The sequence below is a fragment of the Hyla sarda genome, chromosome 7, assembly GCF_029499605.1.
Source record: "Hyla sarda isolate aHylSar1 chromosome 7, aHylSar1.hap1, whole genome shotgun sequence".
NCBI classification, from domain to species: Eukaryota; Metazoa; Chordata; class Amphibia; order Anura; family Hylidae; genus Hyla; species Hyla sarda.
The window spans coordinates 119,258,243-119,271,771 of record NC_079195.1 but is presented as its reverse complement, the minus strand read 5'-3'; the positions used below and the strand labels follow the sequence as shown (position 1 = coordinate 119,271,771).

At 40.3% G+C, this 13,529-nt stretch overlaps 1 protein-coding gene across 1 annotated transcript in view; it reads left to right on the top strand.

Moving 5' to 3' along the window:
* The window catches only part of NFKB2 (nuclear factor kappa B subunit 2), an 84,199-nt gene that overhangs the window by 40,556 nt on the left and 30,114 nt on the right, over window positions 1–13,529 (top strand). Inside the window, exons 8-15 of the mRNA XM_056530565.1 lie at window positions 2,016–2,120; window positions 2,391–2,476; window positions 4,801–4,939; window positions 5,841–5,957; window positions 7,641–7,850; window positions 8,009–8,153; window positions 8,278–8,392; window positions 12,986–13,193. Of these exons, the coding sequence (XP_056386540.1) occupies window positions 2,016–2,120; window positions 2,391–2,476; window positions 4,801–4,939; window positions 5,841–5,957; window positions 7,641–7,850; window positions 8,009–8,153; window positions 8,278–8,392; window positions 12,986–13,193 (1,125 nt within the window). The remainder of the gene's footprint in view (window positions 1–2,015; window positions 2,121–2,390; window positions 2,477–4,800; window positions 4,940–5,840; window positions 5,958–7,640; window positions 7,851–8,008; window positions 8,154–8,277; window positions 8,393–12,985; window positions 13,194–13,529) is intronic.

Below are 13,529 nucleotides of genomic sequence, written 5' to 3'. Positions count from 1 at the left end.
TAAAGTCCGTTCTGAATAGCACAATAACAAGTATATTCCGTTATAGGATAAAATCTGTTAAGAAGGTATATTCTGTTAAGACTTTCCCCTATTGGTAAAGTTCAGTTCAGTGCTCTAATTGGAGTAAGTGTCAAGTTTATAGTTTCCCGGTCCAGGGATACGGGAGAGCCTCTGTTAAGGATTCCTTTTTAAATGCGCTTATGGCAATTCATCTCTTAGCCAATATTAGAGATAGGTAAATGTTACCTTACAGTTTGCGCTGGTCTCTGTCCCCGTTCCGGCTCTCTTTGCAGGAGAGCGCACTGCTGGAGACTCGGCCGTCTCCCCAATTTGCAGCGCAGATAACGGTGAGCTCTGGTTAGGTGGACTGCAGCGCGTCTTCTATGCTCCCCGGCTAGAGCTCCCGGCAGCATCCTCATGCTGAGGTAATGCGCTCTGTGATGGAATGATTGACAGATCAGGTAGTTCCGATATACTAGGCAGATGTGTTCCAAAATTGTGCTGTTAGCGATGATATAGATGGTGGTGGTCGCAGGTATATTGTTTTAGCTGGATGCGTTTCAGGACCCCCATAGGTCCTTTCCTCAGCAGCTTGACATTTATATTTGTCGGGGGTCTTTATAAATAACATCACATCCAGTTCAAAAGAATAGTAACAGTGATATGTTCATTAAAATAGTACTGATATTACTAATAACATTGTTATAGAAGTGAGAGTTAGTGATTTCAACAGTAGAATATACAGTTGATTGTTTTTTTTTAGAATATATGGTCAAACACAATAAAATAAATAAATATGCATGTGAATCGCACACATGCGCATAAGCTTCAAGCGGTATACGACATTAATATATAGCTAAAGATGTCTTTACTAGTAAAATTCTGAATAATGTATATAGTGATGTTGGTGTATATATAAAAAATTGAAAGTAATGTATATTTTGATAAGATATAAATATAAATCTGTGACTGAAATATGTATGTATGCGTATCACCTGCATGTACACACCGAAATAAATATGTAACATGGAATTCATACTAAAATCCATTGAACACCTCTCAAAATCAATATATAGTATAGGACACAACATAGCATATAAATAACAAAATTAGGGACACTTGTTCTATAGATGATATGATGGAAATGTGGGGAGAGGTCCCAATAAAGGGCTCTTCGGAGTGCTGGGTATACAGCATGATGCCGACGAGTCGTCCAAAGGGACCACCCCCTAGTTAAAAAAAAAACGAATATCTCCAGATCACTACTCAGTCCCCTTGGTGCCAGAGAGCCAAATTAAAAAAAAAATTCTGGACTCTGCCCTGGATATTTTACTAATATAGTTGCCACCTCTCCAGTCTTGTTGAACCAACTGAATTGCTGTGTATTCTAGGTTATTACGGTTTCCTTGATTATATCGACCTATGTATTGTTTGTTACAGGGACATTGGATAATATATATTACCCCTTTGCTTGCGCAATTTAAAAAGTTATTAATTTTATACACAAAGTTATTGACAGTAGATTTGACCTCGTAGCTTTACAATTGGGACATTGTCCGCATCTAAAAAAGCCTTTTAAGTCAATTAAAGTAGAAGAAGGTTTAGTGTTGGGATTCGTTGTCCGCACAGCGAATCCAAACACTAAACCTTCTTCTGTTTTAGTTAAGTGGCCCTGCTGACCCACAAGGGCCCTGTGAGTCACAGGACACAACACACATTATATTTTATTAATAAATAATAATTGATTCAATATCCATGACCCTGAGCCCCAATTTCTTTTACCTAACCTTTCAGGTGTCATTTGGGCAGCTCGGGTCTATTGGTTACTAGGCTGACAGGAGCCTCTCCATCACATCTTATGTGTGAATTTAGCCTAAAGAAGGCCAACAAAAAGTGGCGAAAATAAAGATGCACAAGCAATGATAAAGGAATACTGGCTTTATACCACCTAACATTATAATACACTGCTGATTTGTATCCTTTGACTGGAAAATAAAAAATGTTTTCCCTCGCAGAATCTCCTGGAGCCTCCAACCTGCGCATTTCCAGAATGGATAAAATATCTGGTTCTGTAAAAGGAGGAGATGAGGTGTACCTGCTCTGTGACAAAGTGCAGAAAGGTAAGGCATATGACACTCCTAATTCTTAGGTGCCTGGGAAACAAAAAGAAAGCATCAAGGCTATTCCTTATGAGATGTTTTTTTCCCCATAGTTTTTTCCCCTTAACACTGTAAACTACTGCGGCTTCATGAAAAGGGCGTTAAAAAGTGACGTTCTCTCCTTTCAAAAAAAATAAAGTACATGTTGGATGTGGGTGGGTGACACGGGTGGGACATTTGTGCACAAGGTTTCTTTGGATATGTATTCATTTAGCTTTCTGCTTGTTTCAGATGATATAGAAGTGCGGTTTTATGAAGATGATGAAAATGGGTGGCAGGCTTTTGGAGATTTCTCACCAACAGACGTCCACAAACAGGTAGGGATGACAGGTTGTTGCAGACACATTTCCTTATTCATTATTACTCTCCACAGTGTAACATTTATATCTGGCATAAGAACTAAATAATTATCATTACTGCTATGTATATATTGTTTTGTTAAGTAGGATCCATAATAGCTATGCTGCTTGTATATGCGATTCCTATATGGTCCCAGCTTCGTTTAAGCAATGTTGGCCTTCATATGTAGCCTTTGTGTTACCTAAGGCTAGGATTCCACTTGGTTTTTTGTGCTGCGTTTTTTGGGATAAAAAAAACGCCTGAAAAAACGCCAGTGCAATGTCCTGCGTCTGGCGTTTTTTCTGGCGTTTTTTCATTTGAGTGGAAATTGCATTTCTGTCACCTTTTTGGCATTTTTTTTTTTTACCCAAAATTTGTTGGGTACCAAAAAAAAAAAAAAGGATGCAGCAGTGATGGAAATTTTTTTATTAAACTAATTATTTTCTAACAATATTTTTATAAATTTTTTAATAAAGTGTGTGTTTCACTTTTTTCTCTCTATTTTTTAGATAGTACTATGACTCCCAGCATGGAACAGACTGTTCCATGATGGGAGTAGTAGTACCTGTAGTAATAGACATATCGCCCGCATCTCTGCTCTGTACTCCGGCCAGTGATGTGAATAGAACATCATTGATTTATAGTTCCCACCCAGAGCTGTGATTGTCTGGATGGTTGCAGCCAATCACAGCTCTGAGGGAAATGTCAATGAGTGAGTGGCCGGAGTACAGAGCAGAGATGCGAGTGCTGTATACAGCCGCTCCATCTCTGCTATAGACAGGACGATCACAGCGGGTGTCAGTAGTGACATCCACTGTATTGTGTCCTTAACTTCAGGCACTACTACTCCCAACATGGAGCACACTGCTCCATGCTGGGAGCTGTAGTATCTGAATTAATAGACAGAGTGTAACTTCTGACACTCGCTGCGATCTGTCTATTAATGCAAGTACTACAGCTCCCAGCATTGAGCAGAGTGTGCTCCATGTTGGGAGCTGTAGTACCTGCAGTTACAGAAAGATTACAGCGGGTATCACTCCTGACACCCGCTGTGATCCTCCTGTATAATGTATAGATGCAGCAGCCGCTCTCTATGGTCCCCTGCACGGCCGTATATATCACCATTCCGATTTCCCACAGAGAGCTGTGATTGGCTGGAACCATCTGGCCAATCACAGCTCTGCGGGAAATATGAATATGTGTATATTTACGTCAGTGCAGGGAGCCCTAGAAGAGCGGCCGCAGCATCTATACATTATACAGGAGGATCGCAACGGGCGATCTGTCAATTAGTACAGGTACTACTACTCCCATCATGGAACAGTGTGTTCCATGCTGGGAGTAGTAGTACCACCTAAAAAAAAATTTAAATAAAGAAAATAAAGTGAAAAACACACACACACACACTACATTTTTATTATTGTCGGCTACATTTTTAGGTCCCCACCCGCTCACATAAATTGATCCCTGTTTAAAAATTAATAAAAATTTTGTAATAAAAAAGATACATTTCGTTAGATACAATTTTTTCCTTCACTACTGTATCTTTTTTATTAATTTTTTTAATGGTACCCTACGAAATTTTATTAAAAAAGGTATCTCCATCACTTTATTGGATCGCTAAAGTCCAAAAAAGAATAAAAACCGCCTGCAAAAATGCCAAAGTTAAAACCCACATATTGTTTTTCTTGGCGTTTTTTCACTCCCATAAACTTGTATGGGAGAAAAACGCCAAGATTTTGACAAAAAAAAACGCCAGTGGCTCAACATGCTGCAATTACCAACGATTTCAAAAACGCAAGAAAAGAGTGAAAAAACACCAAAAGGATTAAGGATAGAAAAAAAGTCAGTGAAAAACGCCAAGTGGAATAAGAATTTTGCGATAAAAACAAACAAAAAAATACATAAAAATGAATGCATAGCGAGGAGCGGGCTCAGGCCTTGCGCCGGCCTCTTCTCCTAGTCTCTTCACTCGAACTGGCACACAAGTGTTCGCTTTCGCAGTCTGTTCTCCGAGAACGGCAACTGGCCTGGCTTAAGGTGAAACTCCTCTTAGAGGTTTCCTGGGGACGCTTGTATTGTTACCATTTTCTGTTTTTGGCCCATCCTATTTCTGTTGGCCTTACTAGGCCTAGGGGCCTAGGTGTATTCTTCTTGCATTCATTTGCTTGTATTACATTGTGTTCTCTTAAATAAAGCCTTTTTGAATAGTTAAAAAAAAATGAATGCTCAGCATATGGCTGTAATTGCCGCTAATATTATAATGATGTTAGAGCCTGACGAGCCTTTCTTGTTTATTTAGTATGCCATTGTATTCCGGACTCCTCCATACCACAAACAGATGATTGACCGTCCAGTCACAGTATTCTTACAGCTGAAGAGGAAACGTGGAGGAGATGTTAGTGACTCCAAACAATTCACATACTACCCATTAGAGCAAGGTAACATGCTTTCTATTCTTAGTAAGCAGAAGCTTACAGATAAGTCTGTTTGACAATATGGAACTATTTAGTAGTTGCACCCTCTAGACCTGAATTAGGGTATTGTATTGATGACCTTATTCTAATAGGTTTGTCATAGTTATATGTTCTTTTTAAGGTTTAGGGTTTATTCACATGTACAGTATCCTGCGCATATTTGATGCGTAGGATTTTAAGCTGCAGATTTGAAGCTGTGTTAAGCCAGTTAGTTTACATTGAAATCTGCAGCATAAAATCTGCAACTTTAAATCGTGCAGTATACCGTACTTGTGAATACACCCTGAAGGGGTATTCCCATCTCCTAGCTGGGATCAGTAAGGGGACAGATCCCTACAGATCTTGTAACCAAGAGCCTTTCTGTGCAGGAAATGACGTAAAGAGGCTGCAGCCCTGAATCAACAGTGTGGCCCCTTCTTTCTCAAGATTGGGGCATATTCAGAAAAAAAGTCTAACAGCAGGAATATACTAAAGTACCAAAAATAACCAATATTCTGTTAAACTCTCCCAGCCACAACAGCTGTTCTTTCTTTACTGCTGCATGACACCCATGTGTCCACTGAACAAAGTCACCCCTGCACCCTTGTGCCATACATTCATGTATCAGTTCAGTGATTGGCTGCAATAGTCACATGGGTGTATGGGTATGTCACTGCTGCTGTAAAGTAAACTATTGGTTGCTATGAGTAACAAAGAGAATCTTACTACAATACAGCATGACAAGTCTCCCCCTTCTTTTTATTCTATAAATGTATATGACTTTTTAGTTATACGTTTCAGTTAGTGCTCATTACCTGTACACATACCGCATTGAAATAATTTATATAGCCCTCCATTAATTCTCACAGTTTTTGTTCCTTTGCAGACAAAGAAGAAGTGGACAGGAAAAGAAGAAAAGATTTACCATCTCTGAATCAGTTTGGTGGCGGAGCACCCATGGGTGGTGCAGGAGGAGGATCGGGAGGATTTGGGCATGGAGGTGGTAAGTAAGCCTTTTGTGAAGTGGGCCTCACACGAATGGAGCATCCTTAAGATAAATGCCATTAGGTATTGTTGTCTATAAGCATATGAAGACACGGGCTCAGGTTTTCTTTCCTCATGCTTAATATTTCCAGTTGACCAGAGGCATTGAGGACACCACATTCAGGATTCTATCCTGCCCGGTGTAGATCACACACATCAGCGCTGATCAGGAGCAGGGAGGGAACTATGTAGCTATGGATGGCTGCACACTTCTCTCTATAATTGCAAGGCAAAGCGCTTTAGTAGACTATAAGATGCAGAGCCTTTTCAGGAAGAATTTGTTCTCATTAAAAAGCACATTTTAAAAATATGGTATATTAAGAATGCCCTTTTAATCCTTCTCCAAATGCTGCTATCTATTGACATTTAGGCTTGGTTCACACACAGACACTGAGAAAAATTATGAACGGAAACATTTGCAGCTTTTTCAGTGTTTTGGCTAAAAATACTGATCCAATAAGATGGTTTTATGTTCACACGCAGTTTTTTGTCTCCTTTTGAAGTGCAGTTTTGGGGAAAAAAAAGGGTCTCCTGTTTTTATATATATATATATATAATATAAGAAACAGCACCACACCTGTACTTGGACTATGTCTGGTATTGCATCTCATCTCCACACAAGTGATGCAGCTTCTGGGAAATATAAAAGAATTGGACAAACCTTTAACTAGGGCTGGGCGGTATATCGGTTCATACCGAATACCAAAATTTTTTGTGCTGCACGATATGAATTTTAACCCATACCGGTTTGGCCCCTCCCCCTCGGCAATGAATTAATTAGCAGCCCAGCGCTGCGCTGTCCCCACATCGGGGAACTAATCATATGTGACCCGCGAGCGCTGTTCTTCCCCCCACCAATTAATTATTAGCGATGCGCTGTCCCCATCGGGGTACTACTCACATATGTCACCCGCAAGCGCTGCCCTCCTCGTCCTCCTACTCGTTGTGGCCGCCGGCGCTGACACTCTATACAAGTGGTCTTCAACCTCCAGATGTTGCAAAACTACATCTCCCAGCATGCCCGGACAGCCGTTGGCTGTCCGGGCATGCTGGGAGTTGTAGTTTTGCAACATCTGGAGGTTCGCAGGTTGAAGACCACTGCTCTATACTGTATCCCTATGCCCGGGCTGCAGAAGGTAAACAAAATAAGTTTATTTTTGTTTACCTTTTGCTGCCCGGGCATAGGGATACAGTATAGAGTGTCAGCGCCGGCGTCCGCAACAAACAGGAGGACGAAGAGGGCAGCGCTTGCAGGTGACGTGAGTAGTACCCCGATGGGGACAGTGCAGTGCTGGGCTAATAATTAATTTGGGGGGAGGGGAATACTGTTATATACTGTGGAACCTCCATAAGTTACAAAAATACAGCGATACACATATTTGGCCATACCGCCCAGCCCTACCTTTAACCTCTTAATTGATTTCCTAAACTGGGCCTAGCGCTCGCCACCAAGCTTACAAGTCCACTGCTCTCCCCTGAGCTCTCCGGCCCCTAACCTTCTGAGACACCCTTGTGCTGAACAGCAGTGACTTTCTGCTCAGTCAATCCCCTACTAAAGCGGGATCCCGTATTTATCAAGAAATGCAGCAACGGATCATATCCATTTAAAAGGTATCTTATTTTGCATGCATTTACTTGTTAGGAAACAATATGAACTTCTCATTTGGAACTATGCACAATCAATTCTACACACATCCTGGTGGGATATACCAGAGTAACTACATGATGAATGATGCATCATCGGACTCTTCAGCGACAACACCACTATTAACAAAAGAGGAGTCCCAGGCCAGCCCGCCGCAAGAAAGCTCTGCATCACATCTTACAGATACTCAGAGGGCTGCGCAACAAGGTATGGAGAACACACTTATAATGTCATAGAAAGTATTACACATATTCCATGACAGTAAAGATTTTTCTACACTTGCCTGTAAAACCTAGTTTAACTTGGATACATACGTCCGCACGCCTTTATGTTTCTCTGACACGTTTACTGTTTTGTCCGCACAGTTGCTCATGTCTGCAATATGAGAATCCTGTCTCTTGCTCAGCGCACTTCTAAAGCCTTATTGGACTATGCAGTTACCGCAGACCCTCGCATGTTGTTGGCTGTACAGAGACCCTTAGTGGCTACAAAGGATAAGAATGGAGACACGTAAGACATTGATTTCCTGTTGACTCTACTAGTTAAATACTACTATATGCAAAGTGAAGATTTTTATATTTTCACCTGATTGCTTGTTATTACTACTATTAATACAGTATATTTATTCTACCAGGCCACTTCATCTAGCCATCATACACGGGCAGACAGTTGTCGTTCAGCAGATGGTAGATGTCCTACAGGGCATGCCAAATCAACACATATTCAATATGTGCAACAACCTTCACCAGGTATTGTTGGTTTTCCTTCCATTTGGTTTACAACACGATGTATCGAAACTTTCTCTTCCCTGAGTTTTATATTAATTCTTGGAACTTCTTCTTTATATCCTCCCTTTTTTTTCCTTTTTTTTTTTTTTAGCTAAGCCTTAAAATGGTAAAGGCCTTGTTATGTTACATGTGTGGACCAAGCATTAACAAGTACCTCTAATATGTGGGTAGAACTGCATTGTAATCTGTATCCGCAGCAGCAGATGGCCTGGGCAGCAGTCATCAAAACACTTTTTTTTGCTTATTTAAGAGAGCTACAAAATTACTACATAACCTATGGATGGATTATACTAGCTGCAGCAAAACTGACCTACAGCAAAACTGTCAGGACTTGTTCTTGGTGGCTGCTTTGGTCTCTATTTATAGTCTAAAAAGGGGGGGTATGTTAAGAGAACTACATTTAGCAGTCATTTAGCAGTTGATAACATTTTGTCATGTTTTCTAGATGAAGCAGTCCCTTGTTTAATGCACTATTGTTAGCATGTAATAGGGATTCACCTGATACGCCCCATATATTAGCCTGGACCTACACTACAGATGGGGATACAAATGCCTTCTGTGCTCAACCAAGCATTCAGCTAGTCACTGGGGGATCAATGAATTAAAATGATCAGACTGGACAACCTTCTTTAAGGCTGGCTTTCCAGCAGTACCAGTTTTTGACTCTTGTTTCGTACATTATTGTAAATGTTGACTGAACAGCTTAGTGTAAATAGTTGTTTTATAAATGGTGCCACAGGTATGGCCGGATTCTTTTCTTGGGAGGAGGGAAATGCCACAGTGTTCCTACGTGAATTAGCTCATCTTTGACATGAATGAATATAAAATGCAGCCAAACCAGGACCTTGTTATTTAACCCCTTAAGGACGAAGCCCATTTGGGCCTTAAGGACGCAGACCATTTTATTTTTACATTTTCCTTTTTTCCTCCTCGCCTTCAAAAAATCATAACTCTTTTATATTTTCATCCACAGACTAGTATGAGGGCTTGTTTTTTGCGCAACAGTTGTCCGTTGTAATGCCATCACTCACTTTACTATAAAATGTATGGCGCAACCAAAAAAAGACTATTTGTGTTGGGAAATTAAAAAGAAAACCGCAATTTTGCAAATTTTGGAAGGTTTCGTCTTCACGCCGTACAATTTACGGTAAAATTGACATGTGTTCTTTATTCTTTGGGTCAATACGATTAAAATGATACCCATGATAACATACTTTTCTATTACTGTTGCGCTTAAAAAAAATCGCAAACTGTTTAACCAAATTAGTACCTTTAAAATCCCCCTATTTTGAAGACCTATAACTTTTTCATTTTTCCGTATAAGCGGCGGTATGAGGGCTCATTTTTTGCGCCGTGATCTGTACTTTTTATTGATACCATATTTGTTTATATAAAACTTTTAATACTTTTTTTTAATAAAATTTTTTTGGTATAAAATGTTATAAAAAAAAAGTAGCTATTTTGGACTTTTTTTTTTACGTTCACGCTGTTCACCGTACAATATTATTAACATTTTATTTTAATAGTTGTGATATTTACACATCCGGCGATACCAAATATGTATATAAAATTTTTTTTTTTTTACACTTTTTGGGGGTGAAATAGGGAAAATGGGACAATTTACGTTTTTATTGGGGGAGGGGTTTTTCTAAAATTTTTTGCTTACACTTTTTGCTTTTGTTTTTACACTTTAATAGTCCCCATAGGGGACTATTTATAGCAATCATTCGATTGCTAATACTGTTCAGTGCTATGTATAGGACACAGCACTGATCAGCATTATCGGTCATCTTCTGCTCTGGTCTGCTCGATCTCAGACCAGAGCAGAAGACCCCGGGAGACGGCCGGAGCCAGGTGAGGCGAGCTCTGACCCCCATGCTGGATGATCGGATCGCCGCAGCAGCGCTGCGTGTGATCCGATCATCCATTCAAATTACCGCGATGCTGCAGATGCCGGGATCTGTATTGATCATGGCATCTGGGGGGTTAATGGTGGACATCCGCGCGATTGCGGATGTCCGCCATTATGGGCGAGTTCCTGGCTGCTATCAGCCGCCGGGACCTGCCGCGCATGACGCGCGCATCGCTCCGATGCTCGCGGTTATGCATAGGATGTAAATGTACATCCTTGTGCGTTAAGTACCACCTCACCAGGACGTACATTTACATCCTTCGTCGTTAAGGGGTTAAACTGTAAAGGTAACCTATTAGTAAATATATGCTAACCTTCCTGAGGACAGTATGGAGTACTTACAGACAGGCTGTTTTTAGCAGTATGATGGTTACACGTAAGCCCTTAACAACGCATGACGTAAATGTACGTCCTGGTGAGCTGGTACTTAACGCACCAGGACATTTGCATAACCGAGAGCATCAGAGCGATGCTCGTGTCATGCGCGGCAGGTCCCGGCTGCTGATAGCAGCCAGGGACCCACCCGTAATGGCGGACATCCGCAATCGCGCGGATGTCCGCCATTAACCCCTCAGATGCTGTGATCAATAAAGATCACGGCATCTGCAGTAATCGCGGTACTTTGAATGGAGGATCGGATCGCCCGCAGCGCTGCCGCGGCGAACCGATCATCCAGAACAGCAGACGGAGGTCCCCTCACCTGCCTCCGCTGCCTTCCTCGGGTCTTCTGCTCTGGTCTGCGATCAAGCAGACCAGAGCAGAAGATTACCAATAATACGGATCAGTGCTATGTCCTATGCATAGCACTGAACAGTATTATCAGTCGAATGATTGCTATAAATAGTTATTAAAGTGTAAAAATAAAAGTAAAAAAAGTAAAAAAAAATTTGAAAAACCCCCTCCCTCAATAAAAACGTAAATTGTTCCATTTTCCCTATTTCACCCCCAAAAAGTGTAAAAAAAAAAAATTATCTTTTATATACATATTTGGTATCGCCGCGTGTGTAAATATCCCAACTATTAAAATAAAATGTTAATGATACCGTACGGTGAATGGCGTGAACGTAAAAAAAATAGTCCAAAATAGCTGCTTTTTTATAACATTTTATTCCCAAAAAATGTTATAAAAAAAAGTATTAAAAGTTTTATATAAGCAAATATGGTATCAATAAAAAGTACAGATCACAGCGCCAAAAAATGAGCCCTCATACCGCCGCTTATACGGAAAAATGAAAAAGTTATAGGTCTTCAAAATAGGGGGAATTTTAAAGGTACAAATTTGGTTAAACAGTTTGCGTTTTTTTTTTTTAAGCGCTACAGTAATAGAAAAGTATGTTAGCATGTGTATCATTTTAATCGTATTGACCCAAAGAATAAAGAACACGTGTAATTTTTACCGTAAATTGTACAGCGTGAAAACGAAACCTTTCAAAATTTGCTAAATTACGGTTTTCTTTTTAATTTCCCCACACAATTTTACGGTACTTTACATTTTACGGTACTTTACATTTTATGGTAAAGTGAGTGATGGCATTACAACGGACAACTGGTCACTCAAAAAACAAGCCCTCATACTAGTCTGTGGATGAAAATATAAAAGAGTTACGATTTTTTGAAGGTGAGGAGGAAAAAACGAAAATGTAAAAATAAAATTGCCTTAGTTAGTCCTTAAGGCCAAATACACTGTTCTAAACTAACTCAGGCTATGTTCCGTAACTACTCCTAACACCCGCCTGTCACTTAAAAAAAAAATCAGAGCTTCAAAAATCTCTGTATCATACATTTGTTCTTGCTCACATAGTGCAATTTCCCAGCAGGAGAAAGTGGGCGTTTCTCAGCAGGCATAACATCACTGAAGCATGCTGGGGGACCACTTCTGCCCTCACATGATTGCAGTACTGTGATAAATAGAAGACCTCAGGCTCTGTGCATGTTTCAATCTGTGTTGCTATCAGTGAGGCACTCCTGCATCTTTCAGTCTGTGCAGTTTTGAGTGAGAATCTGTGGAGCTTTCACTTTCTGTGCAGCAGTCAATCAAGCTCAGTGCAGCCAGAAGCACTTCCTGAGTTTGGTCTCCTGCCAGGCCTGGAGGAGACCAAACTCACTGTATTAATTGTGGCAGGGAACAGAACAGAGCCACCTAGTGGCCGTTTTTTTATATTACATTTTAAACATACTTATGTTGATAATTTTAAAAGCAAGTGAATGGGAAAGTGTCTGCTAATTACACAAGGAATACTATATTAAAAGTTTTATTTGGTGACAGGTACTCTATAAATAAAAACTGAGCCTGATGCTCCAGACATATGTGAACTCAGCCTAAATATTGTGTAGTTTTTGGGAAACTTGTAGTGTATTAGTTGTAGTGTGCTTGTACATGCCCTCCAGCATATTCATGATCTCTAGGCCTCTCCGCTGAATGACCGCTTTCGCCATATTTCTGTGCACAGGTAGTACGCTATCATTCAGCAAGGTGAGTCCGTATCTCATGAAGACACCCCACTTGTCTCCACATTAGAACACCCATCAGACTCTGCCCTCATCATTTACGTACAGAATGAGAGATGTGCCCCTCAACTTGATCGTTAATTTTTAATATATTCTATTTGGTATTATATGTAAATGTGTGTCTTGTTTTACAGACTCCTCTGCATCTTGGGGTTATCACCAAGCAGTACCAGACAGTCAATATTCTGCTAAAAGGCAGAGCAGACCCCACCATCCTGGATCGCTATGGGAACTCTGTGCTTCACCTGGCAGTTCAGGCTGGAGATGTCAGAATGCTTCAGGTCCTCTTGGAAAATAAATTTTCTGGCTATAAACATCTTCTCAACATGCCAGACTACAATGGTGAGCAGTTGATCTGGGTTACCACTCAAACTATCTTTTTGTCTTTTATACTTTTTCATTTTAAACTTAAGGACTTTGAAAAGGAGTAACAAAATATTACTGTTTATTGGGCTTATTAGAGTTCAGTGCTACCATTTATAACACATAAGAAGCATGCAGTAATATTGGTCCATACATACAAAACCATGACAGTTTCATTTACACTTGCATCAATACTGTATAAGTGTACTTACTGTAAGGGCTTGTGTTTTTGTTTATGGCTTAAGCACAAACCTGTGTACAGGGAACCTATACAGTGGCCCCTGAGGTCCTTATGCGTCCTATTACAGACTTGTA